The sequence below is a fragment of the Macaca fascicularis genome, chromosome 6 (assembly GCF_037993035.2).
Source record: "Macaca fascicularis isolate 582-1 chromosome 6, T2T-MFA8v1.1".
NCBI lineage: Eukaryota > Metazoa > Chordata > Mammalia > Primates > Cercopithecidae > Macaca > Macaca fascicularis.
Genome location: NC_088380.1, coordinates 165953213 through 165976245, shown reverse-complemented (window position 1 = coordinate 165976245; position 23033 = coordinate 165953213). Strand labels below are relative to the sequence as shown.

The 23033-nt window shown below is 36.1% G+C and overlaps 1 protein-coding gene across 12 annotated transcripts in view; it reads left to right on the top strand.

Moving 5' to 3' along the window:
• RNF145 (ring finger protein 145) overlaps positions 1 to 19255 on the top strand; it is a 106902-nt gene extending 87647 nt beyond the window's left edge. For all 12 annotated transcript variants that reach the window (XM_065547020.1, XM_065547019.1, XM_065547018.1 and 9 more), the window contains 7 exons: positions 452 to 687; positions 3108 to 3283; positions 7450 to 7590; positions 8213 to 8395; positions 13896 to 14043; positions 15030 to 15386; positions 17638 to 19255. In XM_065547020.1, coding sequence (XP_065403092.1) covers positions 452 to 687; positions 3108 to 3283; positions 7450 to 7590; positions 8213 to 8395; positions 13896 to 14043; positions 15030 to 15386; positions 17638 to 18003 — 1607 coding nt within the window. In that variant the 3' untranslated portion in view covers positions 18004 to 19255. The remainder of the gene's footprint in view (positions 1 to 451; positions 688 to 3107; positions 3284 to 7449; positions 7591 to 8212; positions 8396 to 13895; positions 14044 to 15029; positions 15387 to 17637) is intronic.
• Positions 19256 to 23033: the final 3778 nt, after the last annotated feature.

Below are 23033 nucleotides of genomic sequence, written 5' to 3'. Positions count from 1 at the left end.
CTCAGAACAAATATTGTTACAGTATGATCTTGAACAAGTGATTGTATCTTGGATTTTATGCTTTCACCTATAGACCAGAACAGTTACATATTGAGTACCTTAGGAAAAGAAGCTGTGTATAAACAGTAGCAACTGAATTGTCACAATACTGAACTAGACATTGTTTAAAGTTTTCTTCGTATTATACATGCCATCACAGACAACCAGTGGAGATTTATGTTGCTCTTTCCAGATCAGCCCTAAGGAATTAGCATTCAAAATTCACAGAACATGTGAATATGTAATTATAGTCAGATGGAGTTAAAGTTTGATTTAAAATATTATCTACAAGATTTTAGTTAGACTTCTTCAAAAGTTGTGTTACTATCCTTATCAACAGTGTTTTTTGGTTGTTTTTATTTTGTGGATGCCAAATGCTCAAAATTTAAATGTATTCTGTTCCCCATTTTAGGTCAGTTGGTGGTGTGTACTTTATGCTCCTGTGTCATGAAAACAAAGCAGATTTGGCTCTTTTCAGCTCACATGCTTCCTCTGCTAGCACGACTCTGCCTTGTTCCTTTGGAGACAATTGTTATCATCAATAAATTTGCTATGATTTTTACTGGATTGGAAGTTCTCTATTTTCTTGGGTCTAATCTTTTGGTACCTTATAACCTTGCTAAATCTGCATACAGAGAATTGGTTCAGGTAAGACTGACAACCACAAACATGTAGATAAAATTCTACATAAATGTTAAGTACATTAAAGTTATAGTTCATTTTTAGTTCACAGTTATGGTACCAGTCATTTTTACAGTTTCAAAACAGCAGCTGTTTTCAGCTCAATTAGGAGCATCTGAAAGATTGTTGATTATGTTCTGTTGAGAAGGCAGTAAAGTGAAGTGGTTCTCTTAAATCAGATTTATCTGAGATCATACCCTGATGCTGCTGTTCCCTAGCTGTGTAACCTTGTGATAATTGCTTTACTTTCTGTAAAACGGAGCTAATAATGAAAGCTGTGTTTTCCTCATAGGGTTCTGTGAGATTTAAATGAGTTTAGTACCAGACAATGTTCCATATGTGTTAGCTATTGTAATGAAGACAAAAATAATAAAGAATTGAATACCTATAAGTCAAATCCTGCTTATTCCTTCTGATTATAGTCCTACTGTGACTACAGTTTCTTCCCTTTGTGCCTAATTGAAACAGAAAAGTTAAATAGTTCGGGGTTATAATATGATAGATTTCATTTAGATATAGTACTTGAACTGACTTTGCCAACATAACATGCTTTTTATAAAAGTTTCTCCCCTACTTTTTTCAGCCTTTGCTCTAAGGTAAATTACTCGCAGATACAAACAATACACATTTGGGAAATAAATATTTCTCTTTGGTTTAATTGATAGTTTGTAGTATAAAAAGTAGATTTTAACCTGACTTGGTATAAAAAGAGAGTGTTAAAATGTCACTGTCTTCCACCTCTGGACTGTGTCCTTAAGGTACAGGAAGCTCTCAGATAGAACAAACTGATACAGCTAAGTGAGGTATTCTCTTATGGCCCCAGGGGCAGATCTTTGAGAATACTTTCTCTAAGCTTTTGGCCTTAGCCTGATTCTATCTTCATCTTACACAGTGATTAACTTGGACAGTTTTCCCAGGAGTAGATCTTCCAGAAACGAGATTATTTCTACTGTCAGTGAAGAGCGGCTTCGTGGGGAAGCAGGACAGGAAGGGTTATAGTTGTATTCAGGGTAAGAATGACAAATTTAAGATACATATTTTTCTTTCAGTTCAGTCTTATGAGGGTTATCTTAGTTTGTAATAAATAATGAATATTCAGTAAATATTTATTGAATATTAAATATTTATTGAATAACCTCAGCCTTCATTTTTTAATGTCATATTTAGTTGGTTGCCATAAGATTCATACATCAACTAGATGTAGCTGTTGGAAATACAGGTTATAAAATGTGTGACCAGGAAAGAATTAGATAAGCAAGAAATAGTGGTCTGTTTCTTGAATGGAGAGGAAGAAAAGTATTCTCTGCGTCTTAGTGATCAGTCTGCCTGATAATAATTTTGCAGCTAGTTGGGCAGTTTCCTTTTTCTTTTAATCTTTTCTCACTGGGGAAAATAGAAGTTAATAGACTGGGTTGTAGAAAAAGCTTTTGATTTACTGATGAAAGAATTTTAAATTTAGAATAATCTGCAAGTCAATACTTAAAGATCTTTGTACCTTATTGAAACATTCCGGTATCACATTGAGAGATTCCAGCAAGACCAGTTGACTGCTAGATTTTGGTTTTGTAAGCTGCCAGGCAGAATTCCTGCTGTGTTACCAGAGTCTGGTCCTTGACATAGAAGCTCTAGAAACTTGGTAACACCTATGCTCTTAGATTGAATCAGATTCTGTGATTGATTTTTCCTAGTCAGTTTCATAAGAAGAGTGTTTTATAAACTGGAAAACTAATTTAGTGAGTTGCAGATTATTAAGCCTTTTTTTTTTTTTTTTTTAATATATCCTTTTCCTAATGTTACTACATTTGGCAAACCAAATGGAAAAACATAGCTTGATAAAAACACAGTAGGAGGAAGGGGAATTGATGTGTATGGGAGAAAAAGACTTGCTAACTATCTTTGCTCTGCAAAAAATTTTTCCAGTGATTAAGTACTCTTCTTCATTGAACTGTTTCTCATTTGTGACATTTCTGAATAAACCCTGAAAGTTTTTACTTTTACTTTTTTTAGCCTACTGCCTCAAGCAGTGTTGTATAAGTTCATGCTAGTCCTGATTATTTTGATTAGACATGAGTGTTTACCAAGTCTTCTCAAACTACCTTCAAGGTTATTTTGTACTGAGTATGACCTTATTTTGACCTTATCCCTGGACTATTAGGGCAATTTGTTTCTATCAAATAAGTGTGTGTCAAGTGTTAATAATAATGCAAAATCAGTAAGTTTTAAAAAACATACTGTTTGTTAACTAGGCTAACTTTAAAGGAATTTAGCTGAAACAGTCTTACAATAAAAGAAAAACTAATGTTTTACTTCTGATTCGATTCTTAAGTGTTTTTACAGTGTTTATTAGATGGTGATACAAGAAGTTTTCTTGTCTTGTTTTTATTTAGGTAGTGGAAGTATATGGCCTTCTCGCCCTGGGAATGTCCCTGTGGAATCAACTGGTAGTCCCTGTTCTTTTCATGGTTTTCTGGCTCGTCTTATTTGCTCTTCAGATTTACTCCTATTTCAGTACTCGAGATCAGCCTGCATCACGTGAGAGGCTTCTTTTCCTTTTTCTGACAAGGTAATTTAATAAGAGCCTATGATACTATGTATAACCTTAGAAAGAGAAAACTGATCTAGGAATAGTAAGTTTTGCAGATTACTTTTATCATTCATGTTATACAACTTCGTATTTTGTTAAGATAGGATTTTCATTCACTGGATTCCTAGGTTTGGCAATGCAGGGAGGTGCTGATATAATAATGTGGTTTATTTGACTGCACTATGGACCAGAGTGTAGCAAATGTTTTGTGGAAATGTACATAGCAAATTGTAAAAGTATTTTTTCACTTTCAAGTTAAAATTGTTGGGTCAATCAGAAAAAAGTATATTATAAAAATAACATTTATCGAGTATTTAAAATGTACCCATACCATTAAACACTTTGCCTCACATTAATCTTTACAGCAACCCTGAGAGATAGGTGCCTTTATTATAATTACCATTTTATAGCTGAAGAAACTACCAGGAATAACTTGCCCCAGGTAACACTGCCAAAAGAAGCAGAACTGGCACTCAGACCCACCTGAGTTCGAAGCCTGTGACTTAGTCTGTATACTTTGCTTATGTCACTGTTGGCTTCAGTATCAAGATAGAGTCAGATAATTGGAGAAATGGGTCTATAATAGTACTTTACTGTCTAACCCAGGGGTGTTCAGTCTTATGGCTTTCTTGGGCCACATTGGAAGAATTATCTTGGGCCATACATAAAATACACTGGCACTAATGATAGCTGATGAGCTTTAAAAAAAAAAAAATCGCAAAACAAATCTCATAGTATGTTAAGAGAGTTTACAAATTTGTGTTGGGCTGCATTCAAAACTGTCCTGGGCTGCAGGTGAGTCAGGCTTGTTCTAACCCAAAATAATTCTAAGACTCAGTTTTTAATATTTAGGGGTTTTTTGTTTTGTTTTGTTTTTTAAAATCTCATGTCATTTGAGTCCTTTTCCCACTTTATTGTGAGCTTATGCTAGATCCACATTTGTTATTTTTTCTACTCTTGAGTTTGAATCTCACTTTCTTAGAATCTAGTACATGAATATACATCTTGGTTCCCTCACTCATTGTCACTTTAAAAAGTAGGGATGAAAATCTGTCCTCCTATAAAGTAAATGTAGGTAGATAACAGTTTTAAGTTCTAGTTAATAGTCATTGTTTCTCAGCCATCCAATATGATGGAAGACTGTGTACTAAGTGGTGTAGGCTATGAGAAATTTAAGACAAGTTTAAATTAAGATAGTTTACTATCCTTAAGGAAAATGTTACAAGGAAAGCATTAACACAGATGTAAATAACATTAAAAATATACGGGACAAAAACCTGTTTTAACAAATAAGTAGGATAAACTTATATTGGTACTGAATCAGATTTTGAACTTTCTAAAAATGAATAACAATTATAAGTAGCTTCTATAAACATACAGTAAGTTGATGTCAAAGTCAAATACATTTTAAGGATTAATTTCGTATTAAGCAAATTTGACTGCTATTTGTTTTTGATATAAGTATTATGGAGGTTTTGTGCAAGACTTTTTTTTTTGAGATGGAGTCTTGCTCTGTCGCCCAGGCTGGAGTACAGTGGCACAATCTCGGCTCACTGAACCTCCGCCTCCCAGGTTCCAGCAATTCTTCTGCCTCAGCCTCCCAAGTAATTGGGATTACGGGCACACACCACCACACTTGGCTAATTTTTGTATTATTAGTAGAGACCATGTTCACCAGGCTAGTCTTGAGGAGCTCCTGACCTCAGGTGATACACCCACCTTGGCCTCTCAAAGTCCTGGGATTACAGGTGTGAACCACCACGCCCGGCCTGCAGACTTTTAAAATGACCTAAAACGTAATTGAATTTAAAGAGAAAGAGAGAGACAGTTCTGTGGTTAGGATAATAACCTCAGCGTGGGACTGAATTGGTGGTGCTTTAAACCAGATTGTTACCCGCTGCAAAGCACAGTAAGATGAGGTATAGCATAGTGCGACAGGCTTAACAAATCACTAAGCCATGAATGAATTTGGACTTATTTACAAAGAAAATAATATTGGGATATTCTGTGAAGTTCAGATATCTTGCTAACGTAATTTTTTTTCTCTTCTTTTTCTATGCATAGCCAGGATAGATTGCCTTTTTTCATGATAAGAATGTTATAATTTGCTTTGAGAAGTTCCCATATTGGTCCTTTTGTTAATTTATATCTCTATAAGAGTTGTTCTCTGTTCTTATTTATGCTTTTGTGTGCTGCGTAATGTTTATGTTTCTTTGCCAAAAATCAACTTATTTAGAAAAAGGGATTGGAAGCTTACCAGAATACCCTGACTAAACAAACACACCAACCAACAAAAAAGCACACAAGATCAAACTGCAAAACAAACAAACAAAAAGTTTTTTTTGCAGCCAGAAAGTAGAAATTAAGATTTCATAAAAATGAGTTACTGAATGAAGAGAGGGCAAAGAAAAATTTTTTAAATTTTCTAAACTCTTTCACTTCCCCAAAGCTAGGTCGAAACCTTTGGTATTTAGTATGATGTCTTTTGAAAAATAGCACCACATTTTTTTTTCTAAAATAAGATAAAAGGAAAGTGCTATATTTGAATATGTAATTAAATCATATTGTGTGGGTGTAAAATTTTCTCTAAATGTGGAGAAAGGTCCATAAAAATAGAGAAGTAGTATGGACCTTTGGTTAAATTTTCAGTCTTTTTCAATGAGAATGAAGTAAAATTTTAGTTTGTTTTCAGTCATGATTCTCATGTTGTAAAATTACACACAATTTGTTTAAAATTGTTACTACATAATGATTTCAGTGTGAAAATGCCAGACATTTCAGAAATTAAATTTGTAGGAATGTTATAAAATTAATGATTTTTTCTAGTTATTAGCCACCATGATTGGTGGATATTTTGGCTCCTAACAGAAAGTCAGACTTTTTTTCTCATCATAGTGTACATTGGTACCATGTAAAATTAGATGCTTTCACATAAAAACCAACGTATAAGCAATTGTGTAGGAAAGATAACTATATAGAAGCATGGAGCTGCGTAGTAAAGGGCAAGCAAGCATTGATTGCCTGAATGAATTCCTCATCTATATAAGTAAAATTCTTCTTTGAATTTTAAAACTTAAGATGTAGATACTATATAGGGGCTGGGAGCATTAGCTCAAGCCTGTAATCCCAATACTTTGGGAGGCCGAGGTGGGAGGATTGCTTGAGGCCAGGAGTTTTAGCCCAGTTTGGGCAACATAGCAAGACCTTGTCTGTATAAAGAATAAATTAACCAGGCGTGGTGGCACGCTCCTAAAGTCTTAGCTACTTGGGAGGCTGAAGTGAGTGGATCGCTTTTGCCCCGAAGTGCAAGGCTGCAGTGAGCTATGATTGTACCACTGCTCTCCAGCCTAGTGACAGAGCAAGACCCTGTCTCAAATATATACATACATACACACACACACACATACATATATGAAAGATATGGTGTGAATGCTAAATCCATCTCATTAGTACATAATAGTACATGTATTTATAAAATACACATAAGTTAATATCTAAGTTCAATGAAAATATTTGCTGGCTCTAGTAGTATCATAGCAAACTTTTATGTTAAAAATTAATATTAAAATTATTTTTAAAGTCTTGAAGTGAATTCTTGGGCATCTTTGGAAGTAACCCCTTTTTTAAAAATGCGTTTGTCTCAACCTAAATTTTAAAATGCCAGTCGTATGTAAGATACTGATGGATTAGGAGGATTGATACACCCTGCTCCATAGCAGTTTGGTCAAATAAGGAGTTGCAGCAAGTATTCATATTATAATGTAGCACAGTGAACAATTTGAATAGCCGACATTTTTCAGGAAGAACAGTGGGCAACTGTACAAGCTTCTTTTGAATACTTGTCAGCATGCTAATTATATATTTCTTAGATGTGAAGACTTAGGCTCTTTGAATTTTACTGCATTTGAAGATGATAGATTATTAAAAATAAGACCTTGTTTCAGATCTGGTGCTATGTGGGTTTGAAGATGAATAAGATGGTTAAATTATTAGTGGAGTAATTGGGTGATTTCACCTCAAATTTTGGTTTAGGATGTTTTAATTAATGAGGATCAGATCAAGCTTGGTGGTTATTTAAAGGCCTCGGATGTTTTTACTCCAAATGGAAAGTTTATGTCTGTTAATTTCCCCTTCTTTTTTTCCAGTATTGCGGAATGCTGCAGCACTCCTTACTCTCTTTTGGGTTTGGTCTTCACAGTTTCTTTTGTTGCCTTGGGTGTTCTCACACTCTGCAAGTTTTACTTGCAGGGTTATCGAGCTTTCATGAATGATCCTGCCATGAATCGGTAAGTTCTTTCCTTGAATACTTCTAGAAATGTAAATACTATAGATAACTCGAGGAAGTAATGATGAATTTCTTTGGCTGATGAATTTTAGAAGAAATGGAATTGGAGAGTTTTTTTTTAATGGTTGCAACATTTGGGTTAAAGTACTGTGAAAAAATACATTTGCATGTTAAAGAAAGATGTATTTTTATTGTATGTATTAATACATTATGAATATTGGACACCTTCCTTTCCTAGATTTCTTTAAGAGATTTTCAGAAGCTTGCTTTCTCCCATTTGAAGTTTAACCCTGTTAAAATCTGATTTCTATATAGTTTTGATATTAATATCTGGCTTATTAACAAAGTCGGGTTGGAAAATTTCTATTTGTCTTAGAAGTTATTATTTTTGCCCTCATCGTGTGGTAAAATAATAGCTATTATGCCTTTGCACGTGTAGTGATATATATGACTGTTTCATTAATGTTATAAAGTTAATATACTGATCAGGTTTTTAGTCTGAATTAAGTCAGAATAGATTTAAAAATACGTAACAAGAGTCTAAGACTTTGGATTATTTTTCTCTTTGAATTAAATGAGATTCAGATTATTTTATGTTTTCTGAAAATGTATGCTTTTTTTAGGGGTATGACAGAAGGAGTAACGCTGTTAATCCTGGCAGTGCAGACTGGGCTGATAGAACTACAGGTTGTTCATCGGGCATTCCTGCTCAGTATTATCCTTTTCATTGTTGTAGCTTCTATCCTACAGTCCATGTTAGAAATTGCAGATCCTATTGTTTTGGCACTGGGAGCATCTAGAGACAAGTAAGAGGCCTCTTAATATTCTTTAAATTAACTCAATGTAATATTTTTTACATGCATTTGTTGTCTAAATATTTAGGGAATATTTAGAGACAGAAAAATGGATATGGGTAATTGGTATTAGCTTAGGTTAATTCAACAAGTTGATGTTTTTATTTTTCCTGTATGAGGTGTTTGACTTATTTGACTGTTGTTTTTTCTCTCAAGATTTTTTAGTTAAAAATCGCATCAAAGGCCATGTAATTATAAGTTAACTTTTTCTGCTTCAGATGAATTTAATACTTTTTATATTTGTCCAGTTTTAAAATTAAGAGCATAGAGCATAAAATTTAGTCTAGCATAATAAATGTAACAAATAATATGTAATTTTATTCTGTGTAAATTAAAGGAGAGAAAGCATCAAGTGAAATGCAAATGAAGGAGAGGAAAATAGAGGCTCTCAGGTAATCATAAAATAGACATTTATGGAAAAACAGCCTCATTTGATGGAGTTTTAGACAGTTTCAACTGACTGGATTATAGGGATTCTTGACAACTTATGGGACCAAATGAAATTAATAGTTGGATTCATGTACATCTTGCATTACAGTAAAATTTTAAACTCTGTATATTTTATTGATACATAGTAGTAGTATATATTTTTGAGGTACATGTGATATTTTGAGAGCTGTATACATTGTATAACGATTAAATCAGGATAATTGAGGTATCCAGAAATTTTTGTGAGGGATAAAAGCCAAACTGTTATTTAGTTCCTTAAAGATACAGTCTTTTTATTATAGTTTATATAAGGAAATTCTGTAAGGAATTTCTGAAAATTCGGTGTCACTGTTTTTTTTCTAGTGCTCTATCTACATTCTGATTATTGATTATAGAAATACATCTGAATTTATTGCTTCTTTGGTAGCCTTTTATGAGTGAGGGAACTGCTAATATCTTGGGAGGTAGAATTGTATCAGCTGATTTCTAAAACATTCCAAATTAGCATTTGAATTATAGTACATCCAATTCATCTTTGTATCCTCATAACACACACCGCCAAACATTCTATAAAATTTTCTCAAGTGGTAGGATGGCTGAAAAATCAGTTTAAATAAGCTCAGACTCTCAGACATGTTTCAGATCTTCTTAATCATCATAACTGATCGTAGTTATTTCACATTTGTTTATGAGGTTTAAGGTTTCTCAACTGAGGCATTTAAAATGTTGAACTCAAGGGTGAGTGCAATTAAATAGCCACTTAGTAGATCTGAAAAGTAGATTTCTTTGACCTAAGTATAATTAGTATTTTGTCATCTCTGTCAATATCATTTGTTATTAATCACACTAATTAGTATATATTGATAAAACTAATATTTGGAAAAGAGAAAAATTGTGTTGCTGTTGTGGGTCTTCCCAGGATATTGAACTATCCTCACTACTGGCTTTCTCCAAAATTAGATGCAGAGGAGATGTAGAGAGAAAGGAGCAAACTGAGAAGTGTTGTATGTGGGTTTGGGGTACTTCGAATTGGTGTCTGTGTTATTCCTTCTGGCTGCAGCTGCATTAACCTGAGGCAGGAGAGGCTGCCCCCTTGGCTGTGGGAGGAAAAATAGACATGAACTGTTCCGTTCTGTTCTTCCCTCCCACCATTGCCTACAGTAATAAGAGAATAACCGCCAGCTACATGCGAGTACTTTTTAAAACAAATGAAATAAAGTTAAGAGAAAAATGCCACTTACCACAACTGACTAAAGAACTAAAAAGTTGAATAGTTCTATAGCGGTTAAATAAATTAAAGCAGTTGACAAACATCTTGAGCCAGATGATATTATAGGCAAGTTCTACCAAATTTCAAGGAACAGTTATCCCTATTTTATTTATTTATTTATTTATTTTTAGAGATGGAATCTCGCTATGTTGCCCAGGCTGGTCTCCTGGGCTCAAGCAATCCTGCCTCAGCCTTCTGTGGAGCTGGGACACATGTGCACACCACCACACTTGGCAGATTATTTAAAACAAATACTTTCAAACTATAAGAGGAATACCTCCCAATTCACTCTGTGAAGCCATTCACTCTGTGAAGCCATTGTAATCCCAGTATTGAAATAAATCAGGCAATTTGAGAAAAATAAAGTATTTCACTCATAGCAGGAGTTTTACGAGGCATTTGTAATGTTGGCTTAAGGTAGACCAGTGGAATAGAAACCCCAGACTGACCCACATATGGGTGGAACTCTGGTATATGACAGAAGTGGCATGCCAGATGAGTGGAGACAGGTGCTAGTCTATAATGAAGCTAGAAAAACACTGGATTCCTATTTCGCACTACAAACAAAGTAACTCCAGTATGTTAGGGACTTAAATGTCAAAAACAGAAAGTTAAAATTCCACTGAGATTAGTGTATTTTGGATGTTTGAGTAGGAAAAAATTTCTTAAACTGACAGAACTGACTATGGAAGACCGAGTTTGACTATAACTGTGAAAGAAAAGATTAATACATTTAACTATTAATATTAGAATTAATAGCAGTTTTTAAACCTAAAGATAAGTTAGAAATGGTCATTACAAACTGGAAGAAAGTATTTCTGTATGTGCTCCTGATCAAGAATCGCTCCTACACATCGGTAAGAGAAATGGACACAAAACATGATAAGGCATTTAGGAAAAGAGAAGACAGGCAAACATGAAGAGAAGTTCAGCATCATTCATGACAAGGGAATTGTGAAGGCCACAGCGAGATACTGTCTTACACGCAGTCAAATAGAAGAAGGAGAGAGAAAGGGGAGGGAAAAATCTGCCAGTACCTATGATGGGGGAAGTTGCAGCTCTACAGGATATCATCCCATGGTACTGGTGAGAGTGTAAAGTGGTGTAGTCACTTTGGAAGAGAGTTTGGCATGATCTCCTTATAGGTATATATTCAAAGACTCTTGCACGTGTACAGTAGGAGACATGTAGAAGAATGTTTGTAGAACAGTTCACCTCACCAGAAGCCTGGGAACAACCCAGATGCCAATACAACAAGAAAGTAGATGATAAAATGTGATAATAGTCATAGTGCTATGTTAAAAATAGTGACCCACAAGACAGTATGAATGATCATAGCAGCACGAGGTAAAAAAGTAAATCCAGAAAAATGACAATGTAGGATATTATTTTTATGTTAAAAACAAAACTTTAAAATGTGTAATACTTAGGAATACGTATAGATAAAACCAAACTATAAAAAGGGAAGCAGGCAAGAGAATGAAGCACACAGGATTCAAGATAGTGGTTTCATGGGGTGGAGGGGCGAGCGAGGACGTGGTACATATAGGCAGGCCTGCCCCTGTCGTTAGATGTGGCTTATTGTCCAGGCCTTCACCTTATGTGGGAAGTGGGTTAATAAATGCTTGTTACATTATTTACAGTAGTTAATTAGATTACTGACTAAATAAAAGGAGGGACATGCAGAGACCAATGATGATAGTACATCGTTAGTCAAGGATTGTGATGAATTCAATTCCGTGTACTGGGGATTAAAAAAGGAAAGGAAAAGCATCCTAATTCTCAAGTTAGAGGACAATTAAGAGATGATACTGATAGTTCATGAAACAATTTTTTTATTATTAATGAAATAATTGTTAAGGGGAAAATCTTCTTAAATATATCTTTGGAGTTGCTTGAACTATAGGTAATTTCCATGTTTAGCTTAGGGGAGGGTGTGTGAGTTAGTTTTAGCCATAGAAACAATTGGTTATTTTATCTGTAAATTTTATTGCAGTTTTTAACAAGGAATATTAGAACTATAGTCTACTTATTCAAATTATATAGCAAATTTTCAAAAGGCAAACATTTTAGGAAATGGGTTGTCATTTTATAGTGCTTAACCTATTAATTTCTCAAGGTTTCAATGTAATTTTCCCTTATTCTTTTTATATTTTATTTGAAATTTGATTTTAACTTTTTAGATAAGGACATATATGTGTGTCTATGTATATGTTTGTGTGTATATATCCACCTGTATTAAAATTAGACATAAATGTAAAACTCTTGACATAACATTGTTGTATATACATTTCTGTGTGTGTGCCTAAATATATGTATGTGTGTTTATAAATATGTACATATTTCATATAAATGAATCATAGCTGGCTTGATTTTAAAAAAATATATTTAAGGTTATAAGGCAGATTGCCCTATTAGAGCTATAATTCATCATCTAAGACAATAAAGCTACTATGATGGTAATTCCTTCTTGCCTGCCTTTCTTTAAAAAGTTAAAATTGCTGAATCTCAAAAGCTACTGACAAGTTTACATTTGTTCCTTAATTTCTGATTATTATTATTATTGTTAGTTTTTGGCAAGAAAAAATGTAAAACACTATCCAAAGTATGCAGCTTTAATTTTCATCATAATAATTAACTTTCTTCTCTGAATTACTGATTATGTTAGGACCGCACTGTATAGCATTTGATCTTGTGTGGTAATTTTTACTTCCTGCGTATATTATAATTAAAGGTAGGAAAGATGATTTATGTTATTTGTGTCTCTTTGAGATGCTTTACCTGGATTTGAGAACATATCACAGATGTTGATATTTAATTAAAACAGCTTAATTTTTTTTGTAGCCATGAGCTTTAAACTATTTCAATTGAAAGCCAAATTTGTTTAGCTTGAACTAGCCTAAAGGGTTTAAAGAAATGGAGAGCATGATGGAGGAATTTCTAGTGGGATGTAAGAGTGCTTGTGTTTTGCTGAGAGGGCAGTTAGTTAACCATCTTGGTTTATGAGGAACAGATTTGACAAGCTTGGATGGAAAAATTGGGAGTGGAGGACCTCAAAGGCCAGACTTAAAAATTTAGAGACAGTGTTGAAAATATTATGATAGTAGAGCTTTAGGAAGATTAGTCTGGCTGGCAGTGTCCTGGATAGATCAGGACTGGAGGAGGGAGGAAAACCAGCTAGTAGATCTTACAATACAGTTGCTCTCAGTCACATCTCCCACTTCCCCTGACCGCAACAGATGTGAGGATAAATGTACCTACTCATTGGAGAGTCATTCCTGTTAGTGACACTGCACTCACTGTAGCAGAAATTCTCATCACAAGTGGAATGAGTGGGAGGAGGGTGTCATAAGATTTATGTTATTTGAAAAATAACATATGTTATGAAAAAGACCACAAATTATTCTGATACTCCCTCCCTGTCTTAACCAGGACAAATTATTGAAATTGTTAAGGTTTAAGGCTACAAAAGCCTGAAGTAATTTGAAATTGCTAGGAGTAGCAATTGAAAGCAAACTATTGAGGAACGAAAGAAAATCAGTGGTACTTTGCAGTTGACTGAGTGTGGTGACTTTGACATGCCAAGCCTGTGTGACTTGGCCTGAACTCTAGTGCAGTGACTGGCATGGAGAAGGGTGTTCAGCGAGGAATTTGTGAAATTTAATCATGGCACCGGAGATGTTAGCTGCTGATGTGAGTGGTTGTGCTACTAGGTGGCAGGCACTTAAAAAGAATAATTTTTTCTTTTTCCAGGAGCTTGTGGAAACACTTCCGTGCTGTAAGCCTTTGTTTATTTTTATTGGTATTCCCTGCTTATATGGCATATATGATTTGCCAGTTTTTCCACATGGATTTTTGGCTTCTTATCATTATTTCCAGCAGCATTCTTACCTCTCTTCAGGTAAGCCTATGATTAATTGACTCTGTATAATAACTGATTCTGTTATTTTTGCTCCCAGAAAAGGAATTAAATTTTTTCAAGATGAATGATTATAAGTGTACTACTGAGGTGATAACTTCTCTCTCTCTCTTTACTAGAACACATATTTATTTGAGCACAGAAGGTAGATGGCAGGTTATTAAAATATTAGATAAACCTATTAATGTCACTGTATTTTTTATGAAGGTAATTAAGCCTTTCAGTTTCTCTTTTTCAAAATGGTGTGATACAGAGATGTCACATAAATCTTAAATTGATAAGTAACTAAAACAATAAATATTTTTAGAGCTTGTGTTAGAGCTTATTTGGAGTGTGTTTTTTTAAATTAAATTCCACTAAAAAATACCAATAGTTTCATGATGTATATAAATATGTATGTATCTGATGTGTGTGTATTACACACATACAGACATGATACATGTTTCGCAGACATGCACACACAAAATATTGCCCTAGAAATAATAAGCTTATTGTAACTTGAAGATCTTTGCTACCTAAGTTAAGAAGTAAAAGAAAATGTAACACTGACAGTGAAGAGTTATTCATTATTTTTTGTAGAAGTAAAAGTTCTTTGAGAGTTGTGAACAGGAGTGACTATGGTATGAGGAAAATTAAGATGGAGTTGATGAGGTTTGGTGACCTAAGGAATAAGGGAAAAAGATGAATCAGAAAATTGATTACTCATCAGAATAATTTTAGGAAAGTCATGTCTGATGGTGTGGCTTTTTGTTGTCTGTGCCTGGATTACTAAGATCACCCACATTTTAGTTACATCAGTGTCTTCTCTTTAGAGTTGATTTTTTATTTATTTAAAATATTTTTTTCCCTGGATACTCTGCTGTAGATTTGAAATATTGCATCCTAAAAACACCAGGAATGTGTTATTGTTTAAAGCCTATGAAAAAAGTCTCTTATCATATTTCAAGATACGTACATTGTTTTTTCAGGTTCTGGGAACACTTTTTATTTATGTCTTATTTATGGTTGAGGAATTCAGAAAAGAGCCAGTGGAAAACATGGATGATGTCATTTACTATGTGAATGGCACTTACCGCCTGCTGGAGTTTCTTGTGGCCCTTTGTGTGGTGGCCTATGGCGTCTCAGAGACCATCTTTGGAGAATGGACAGTGATGGGCTCAATGATCATCTTTATTCATTCCTACTATAACGTGTGGCTTCGGGCCCAGCTGGGGTGGAAGAGCTTTCTTCTCCGCAGGGATGCTGTGAATAAGATTAAATCGTTACCCATTGCTACGAAAGAGCAGCTTGAGAAACACAATGATATTTGTGCCATCTGTTATCAGGTAACTCCTTCAATAAGAATCTGTTTGGGTAAGTCATACAGTGTATCCCTTGGGACTGTAACCATAGGGACTGTAACCATATTAACCAAATTCAACTTAAATTTCTAGGCAGAATTATCTTCTGGATTAAAAAAAAGTGGACCTCAAATATTAAAGACCTGATAAAATATTTCCATTTTATTTCTAAATTAAGTTTTAAATTTAGTCCCTTGGGTTCTAATGTATTGTTGTTTTCAACATTATTGCTCACCCATAAATAAAGGAAAAACAGGTTAGGTGCATTTTATATTTACTCCTGAATACACACTCACACGGACTATCGAATATACTATCAATGAGGGGTCAGCAACTCCTGAAAAGTGGTGTGCCAAAATTCTGACTCTTTTCCCTCTAGTATTCCCAGAGTGGGGAAGAACTATTCATGTACCTAACATAGGTAGAGAGAATATGTGCCCACCTCTGGGTTGCTAAATATCTGAGGATACAAGCATTTGGTGGAAGTGGGTGGATGTGGCAAAGTGCCAACTGATGTACAATTGAAGTTGGCCTACTTACAGTCTTTGGCACATGCACCATAAAGAGCCTGATGATTGCATTCTGTTACAAATTAAAGGTAGTACTTAAATCACTTTGGAAATAAAACAACAAAAAGACCTAAAGTTTAATCATCAGTCACCCATGCAAGAGGCTGCACTGTTGGAAATATGGACAGAGATAATGGCCAACAGCAGAAGCTGTGTGAGATGATGACCAGCAGCAGAAACTGTGTCCCATTTTTAAAATCACTCTCTTAAGAGTGTAGGCTGGTAGACTAAAACTATAGACAGTGTCATCAATATACAGGGGATATTCTTACTTAAGGATTGCTTTTGTAGTTTAGGTGGGGTATGTATGTATTTGTGCATATTTAAATTTGTGCGTATTTAAGAATTTTTTTCTAATAGTAAAATACAACTACCAATTTTTTGTTGTGATTAGAACATACTTTTTGATCCTAGCTAAACAATGGTTTCCAGGTTGTTTTTGCATTTGAGGGGACTGAGGAGTAATATAGGGTTCCTGCCTCCCTTCAAAGTAGCCATTCTCTTAGTTGTGTTTATTATTAAAGTGAACCCTAGCTCTTTTGTGCTAGGTAGCCTCATTGTACTCAGGACAAAGCACATCAAAACAGAGTCGGAGCACCTCAGCTTCAGCAGCTGATGCCTGAACATTCCATCTCGGGGATTCAAGAGTCCTGTTTGTATTTCCTGTTGTCACATCACTTTTTTTGAGGTGCTAGAACTACCTGCTGATATCATATGGAAAATGAGAGTACAACTGCTTAGCTTCCCAGCTGGCTGCTTTTCCTTGGATGGCTTTCTGCTTAAAAGTTGACTCCCAGGTGTTACCAGTTCTTGGCAAGGAATTTCTGGGATATCCACACCTCCTTGTTTTGGGACTTTAAACAAAATTAATGATTGATTCGCCAAATGTATGTCTTTATAACTTCATGTCTCCAGGCTTCCCTCTTCATATATATCTTATGCAAGAAATATCAGTTTAATAAGGAGTACACCACTCCTTATTCCAGTGGTTATCAAATGTGTGTAAAAGTCACATAGGTGACTTGTTGTACATCGTGATATATTCCACTTCAGTAGGTGTTTCGTGGCCCAAGACTATGTGTTAACAAGTGATTCTTATGCAAGTTGAGAAACACTGGCTTATATAGACCAGGTCTTGGAAACTGAGTATATACATTGTCCCTAATGAGAGATTGCCACTTCCTTGCCAATATCCTGGTATTATATGGCTGATTTTGTCTCCTTGCCAATAATTTCATCATAGAGTAATGTGTTCAGCTGTGTTGAAGCAAAACTGTAGAAAAAGTCCTGTCTTCATCAGATTTTCTGAGGTTGTAATTATACTCTTGTCATACCAGTGGAGACCCAGTAATCATACTGCAACAGTTTTGTAACACTTGCATTTCATATTGAGGCAAAACCCAGTTATAAAGGTAGCTTCTTCCTCATTTTTGGTTTTTCCTTCACTTTTAGAAAGTACTTAGCCAGTGGTTCTTGCATTATTTGTATATGGGGGATCTGTGGTGGCAGCAGGATTATTACTGATACATAAAGTAAGTTTTATTCTGAGATCTATGTTACAAATTTTTTATTGTGGGAAAGAAATGTTAGAACCAGAACTTTGGGGATAGCACCAAAGATTCTAGAAAACGGACATTTATAAGGTATCTATTTTCCCCCTCTTCTAGGACATGAAATCTGCTGTGATCACGCCTTGCAGTCATTTTTTCCATGCAGGGTGTCTTAAGAAATGGCTGTATGTCCAGGAGACCTGCCCTCTGTGCCACTGCCACCTGAAAAACTCCTCCCAGCTTCCAGGATTAGGAACTGAGCCAGTTCTACAGCCTCATGCTGGAGCTGAGCAAAACGTCATGTTTCAGGAAGGTACTGAACCCCCAGGCCAAGAGCATACTCCAGGGACCAGGATACAGGAAGGTTCTAGGGACAATAATGAGCGCATCGCCAGACAACCAGATAACCAGGAAGGGGTTTTTGACCCCAAAGAATATCCTCACAGTGCGAAAGATGAAGCACATACTGTTGAATCAGCCTAGAGGAAAAGAAGCAGGAATGATGCTTTGATACTCTGGAGGAGAAGTTAAGATGGAATTCATGCTCTGATTTGAGGAATGAAAATGAGATGATCAGGCAGGAAACTGACATTCCAAGGATCTAATCCAGGAAGTCCTCTCATTGGGGACCACCTGCTTTCATCCGCTGACATTGTGGGAGAAATTTTGCAATGTATGCTAATCAAAATGTATTTATATGTTCTATGCTGATGTTTTATAGAGGTTTGTGAAGAAAATTCAACCTCAGCAACTTCAGAAACTGCCCCTGATACGTGTGAGAGAAATAAAATCAGATTTAAGTGTTGAAGGGACTCAGGAAGTGAGGATAAAGAGCATGAAGATAGCATGGGAAGAAGCAGGCAGAAGTGGAACTGAACTTTCACTCTCCGTGGGACAGATCAATCTCATCATCAACTCTGAATAGCGACCAGCCCTCTCCTCTACCCCCTTTCTCCTCAGTTAATTGGAACTCAGTCAGGTGGTGATTGAGTCTTGTACAGCACTGAAATGAAATCAAAGATGAAGAAGCATTGATTGTATTCAAAGATTGAAGCACGCTCATACTTTGTATGTGCTTTAGGGAAGGGGTGGGTGGGCACTTGGGCCTTGCGGGTGCATTCATGTAATCTGAGACTCTTGAACTTTATGACGGAGTCTTCAATATTTTGATGTATATGAAACTTTTGTTAATATGTTGTATACTTCGCTGGCTGTGTGAAGTAAACTAAAACTCTAATGAACACTTTGGAGTCCGCTTTAGTGAAGGAGACCAAAGTGGGAAGGGCTTTAGGGCACTGATAGAGGCCCTGGGTGTACTTTTCAATCCTGTGTGATGTTTAATTCTTGCAACTGAATCAAAACAGTGTTAAATTATGGCAATATTTGCACCTTGGGAATGAGTACATAACTGTATGATCACACTCTGCAAATGCCACTTTTAAAGCTGTTAATAGACTTTGCACCTTTTCTTTGACAAGGATGTGTCATATTTAAATTTTTACATTCATCATGGCTACAGGTAGAACTGGGGAGGGGGGAATGTAATTTTTTATGGGAATTTTGATATGAAAAGAAACTAGTCATTTATTTATACAATAGGCTTGGCTCAAAAAGTGTTTTTCAGACCTCGGTATTCCTAATGTGGGATGTGACTTTATTTTATTTTTAGTAGCAAATTTGGATGTAGACTGACAGACATAGCTGAATGTCTTAATAAATTTAAATTTGAAGATAATTATGTTTTGTTCCTGTGGTTTGTTGTCATTATGAAGTGCTTTTTTGTTTTTAATTTAGTTGGACTTACGTGTTGATCCTTGTCAGAAATGCCCTGTAGATGGCAAAACTGATTGAAAAGGACCATTTCTTTGAAATCTTCTACACCCACTGTTAGCAAACTTAGCTCTGCTTCAGAAGTGTTTGGGGAGCTTTTTATTTTAAAAAAGTATACATTTCTGAACTTTACTTCTGATTCAGATTGAATCAACCTTTTGGGGTGCCTGAGCATTTCAGAGCTTCTATCCAGCTAGCCTAACACTAAGGCAGTATGACTTTTTTGGGGGTGGGGGGCGGAAAGTATCTAGGCTAGAATTCATTTCTCCCCTGGTGTGCTGAAGGTTTATCATCTTTTTGGTGCTCTGTGTTAGGCAGACGACAAAGCAGATAGCTCCCTCTAGTGGTAAGAAGGCTACTATCCAAAGACCTAGCAGTAATTATCTGGGATTTTAATAAAAATAGAGTTCTTCGGAATCACTTTCACATTATAATACACTTTTTACTTCTCAATAACAAATGGATCCCAGCTGTACATACCAAATCAGATGAGTCTGTTGGTAGCCTTTTGGACAAATGTCACTGTGTGTATTTCAGGAGGAATATATTACGTGGTTGTAACAGAAAACCTCAAAATTATAGTGGCTTTAAAACCACAAAGATTTATGTCATGCACGTACACTACAAGGATACCATTTGGTGCAGACACTCAGGGATGTAGGCTGGTGGAACAGCCACTATTGAACTTTCTGGATGGTCATGCCAGGGGGAAGACTGCAAGGCTGTACACCAGCAATCACATGCTCCTCCCTGGTATGGACATGTCACTTCCACTCACTCCCTTGGCCAGAACTACTAGTATGGCCCCACCAGCCACAACAGGACAGAAGCTGTCTTCCATGTCCTAGAAAGAGCATATCAGTGACCAGCCCTCTGGTAGAGCAAGACTACATTTTACAGATTATTCAGAATTTGGGAGCACACCTGTGAATGGTTCCAAGTATACCAATTGGGAGCCTCTGACTTAATTTGTTTTGTCCTTATGTACTGGAGAGTAGCATTGTATAATGTCATCCATATTCAAAATCTAGTCATTTTTTAATAGCTTCCAACTCACTGCAGAGTTTTTGACTTAGGAAGAAGACAAAGTTTAACCACCTGGTTCTACTGAAGAGAAAATGAGAAAATTAGATTCAGTTCCCCTTGTATTTTGCTTGATCAAATGGAATCATCAGTTCCCTTATGAGTCCTTTTTAGGTCACTTTTCTTGTCTACTTAATGGTTTCCAGTGTTTTCAGACAGTGCATACCTATTTTCACGCATCAATATTCCCTTAAAAACTTTGTAATAAGGTCTGTCACCTTATGAACTTTGCCATCAAAATTAGTACTGTGACAATCCTTTATCAGTCCTCTTGGATTTAGGGAGATGGGCAGCACAGAGGGATAAAAGGGGCTTGCACTAAGGACAGGAGCTCTGGATTATAATTTTAAGTCCTCTATGATCTTTAGTTAGCCTTTATTTTTCTGGGTTTCAGCCTCATCTGAAAAAAAATTACTGAAGTGTCATTCTGTTTCAGGTTTTGCCCATCTGTATTTTTAATCCTCACCACTGACTGAGTAATGAGCTTCATATTTTTTAACAGTTTTAAACTAGAGACAGATGCTTCTTTTTTTTTTTTTTTTTTTTAATGTGCTGTGCTACATACTCAACTTACCTAAGATTCAGTTCACCACTATATTCCCAGTCTCTGGTACATGGCAGGAGCACTCTAAATATCTACAGAATGAACAAATAAACTTAGCAGGCGGCTCCTCATATCAACCCTGTAGTGTAAAAATGGCAGAGAATTCTATTCTTTCCAGAGGCAGAGAGCATAATATTGCATGGCAACTAAATGAAGTCATTTCTGTGAGTGGGTTTTGATCGTCTTAACTGATCAGATCCTGAACTCAGTTGCTAGAGCAGAAATTACAAATTTGGGGCCTTCTGGGGAAATCTGGGCTGATAAATTTTGCTTTGTTGTTTGGCCTCAATGATACATTTATTTATTTTTTTGAGATGGAGTCTTGCTCTCACCCAGGCTGGAGTGCAGTGTCACAATCTCAGCTCACTGCAACCTCCGTTTCCCGGGTTCAAATGATTCTCCTGCCTCAGTCTCCCAAGTAGCTGGGATTACAGATATGCGCCACCACCACCTGGCTAATTTTTATATTTTAATAGAGACGGTTTCACCAGGTTGGCCAGACTGGTCTCGAACTCCTGGCCTTAAGTGATCCACCCGCCTTGGCTTCCCAAAGTGCTGGAATTACAGGCATGAGCCACCATGCCTGGCCTCAATTGTACATTTTTAAATGATATTTTAAAAAATATTTGAATCAGTTGCCAGCCATTTAAAAATTGCAGGATTGTACATGACAAACTCAGTTTCTGTCTTCTTGTGAAAAATTGGAAGTGCTGGCTGCATAGGCCACTCATTCTTGCTTGGCAACAGCATAAGCTGGGGTGGGCTGAGTTTCTAATTCACCCCTGTTCTCTCCACCACAGCTTACTCTAGCAGATTAGATTGCTGTCATCAGACTCTTCTGTTTGCTTAGAAGATGCTGTAAGTGATCACTGGGCAAGTTCGACATCTCATTTAATAACAGATCCTATATGAATATGTATAGTGCAGATATTCGGTATTGATTAAAGTGAAAAACGCGATTAAAAAGCAGAAGCAATGTGTATAAATTTGATATTCATTTATGGAAGTATAGAACGTGTTTGTTTTTCTTTAATGACAGGAGTGCAGTAAAAGAAAAAAAAACTGAGCAAGTGTTTTATTCGAAGACATTTTAAATTTCAATCTATGCTAGAATTTTGCATTTTGATATCACCAAGTTGTTTCATGACCAGTGTTTCTCAACCTTTGATGGGCGTTGGAAGCAGGTTGGGAAGCTTGTGAAAAATACAATGCCAGCAGGGCATGGTGCCTCATGCCTGTAATCCCAGCACTTTGGGAGGCTGAGGCAGGTGGATCTCTTGAAGTCAGGAATTCAAGACCGGCCTGACCAACATGGTGAAACCCCATCTCTACTAAAAATACAAAAATTAGCCAGGCGTGGTGACACATGTTTGTAATCCCAGTTGCTTGGGAGGCTGAGGCAGGAGAATCACTTGAACCTGGGAGGCGGAGGTTGCAGTGAGCCAAGATTGTGCCGCTGCACTCCAACCTGGCTAACAGAGTGGGACTCCATCTAAAAAAAGAAAAAAGGAAAATACGATGCCTAGACCGAGTCCCATAGATTCTGACTGGGTAGGTTTGGGATGGAGCCTGATATCTTACCTTTTCCAATTTTTCAGATGATTCTGATTCTATGGAAATGAGAGTATCTTTTATTTAAATATTCCTGCTATTTCAGTGAGAGGGGGCTCCTTGTTCTTGGATCTACCGTTTTTATGGAAGAAGATTCTTAGAGAAGAAATACACGTGAGTTTTGCCTCTGGGAAACATTGGTGGTTAAGGATTTCAGCAAACATTACAACCAATAGGGTTTCTACAGTGAAGCAGTAAAGCCTGGCTGACGCATTATGCAGGTGTGCATGTGCCATCTGGCCAAATCTACCAACCTTTTTTGGTTGGCTGACCACCCAGAAGTGTCTTAAGCTATTTATATTTGAAGGTAAAATGCTGTTGGCACCCCTTCCACCTCTCCTTTCCCAAGCATGAAACATTAAAGAATCACAGAATTTTGGAAGCA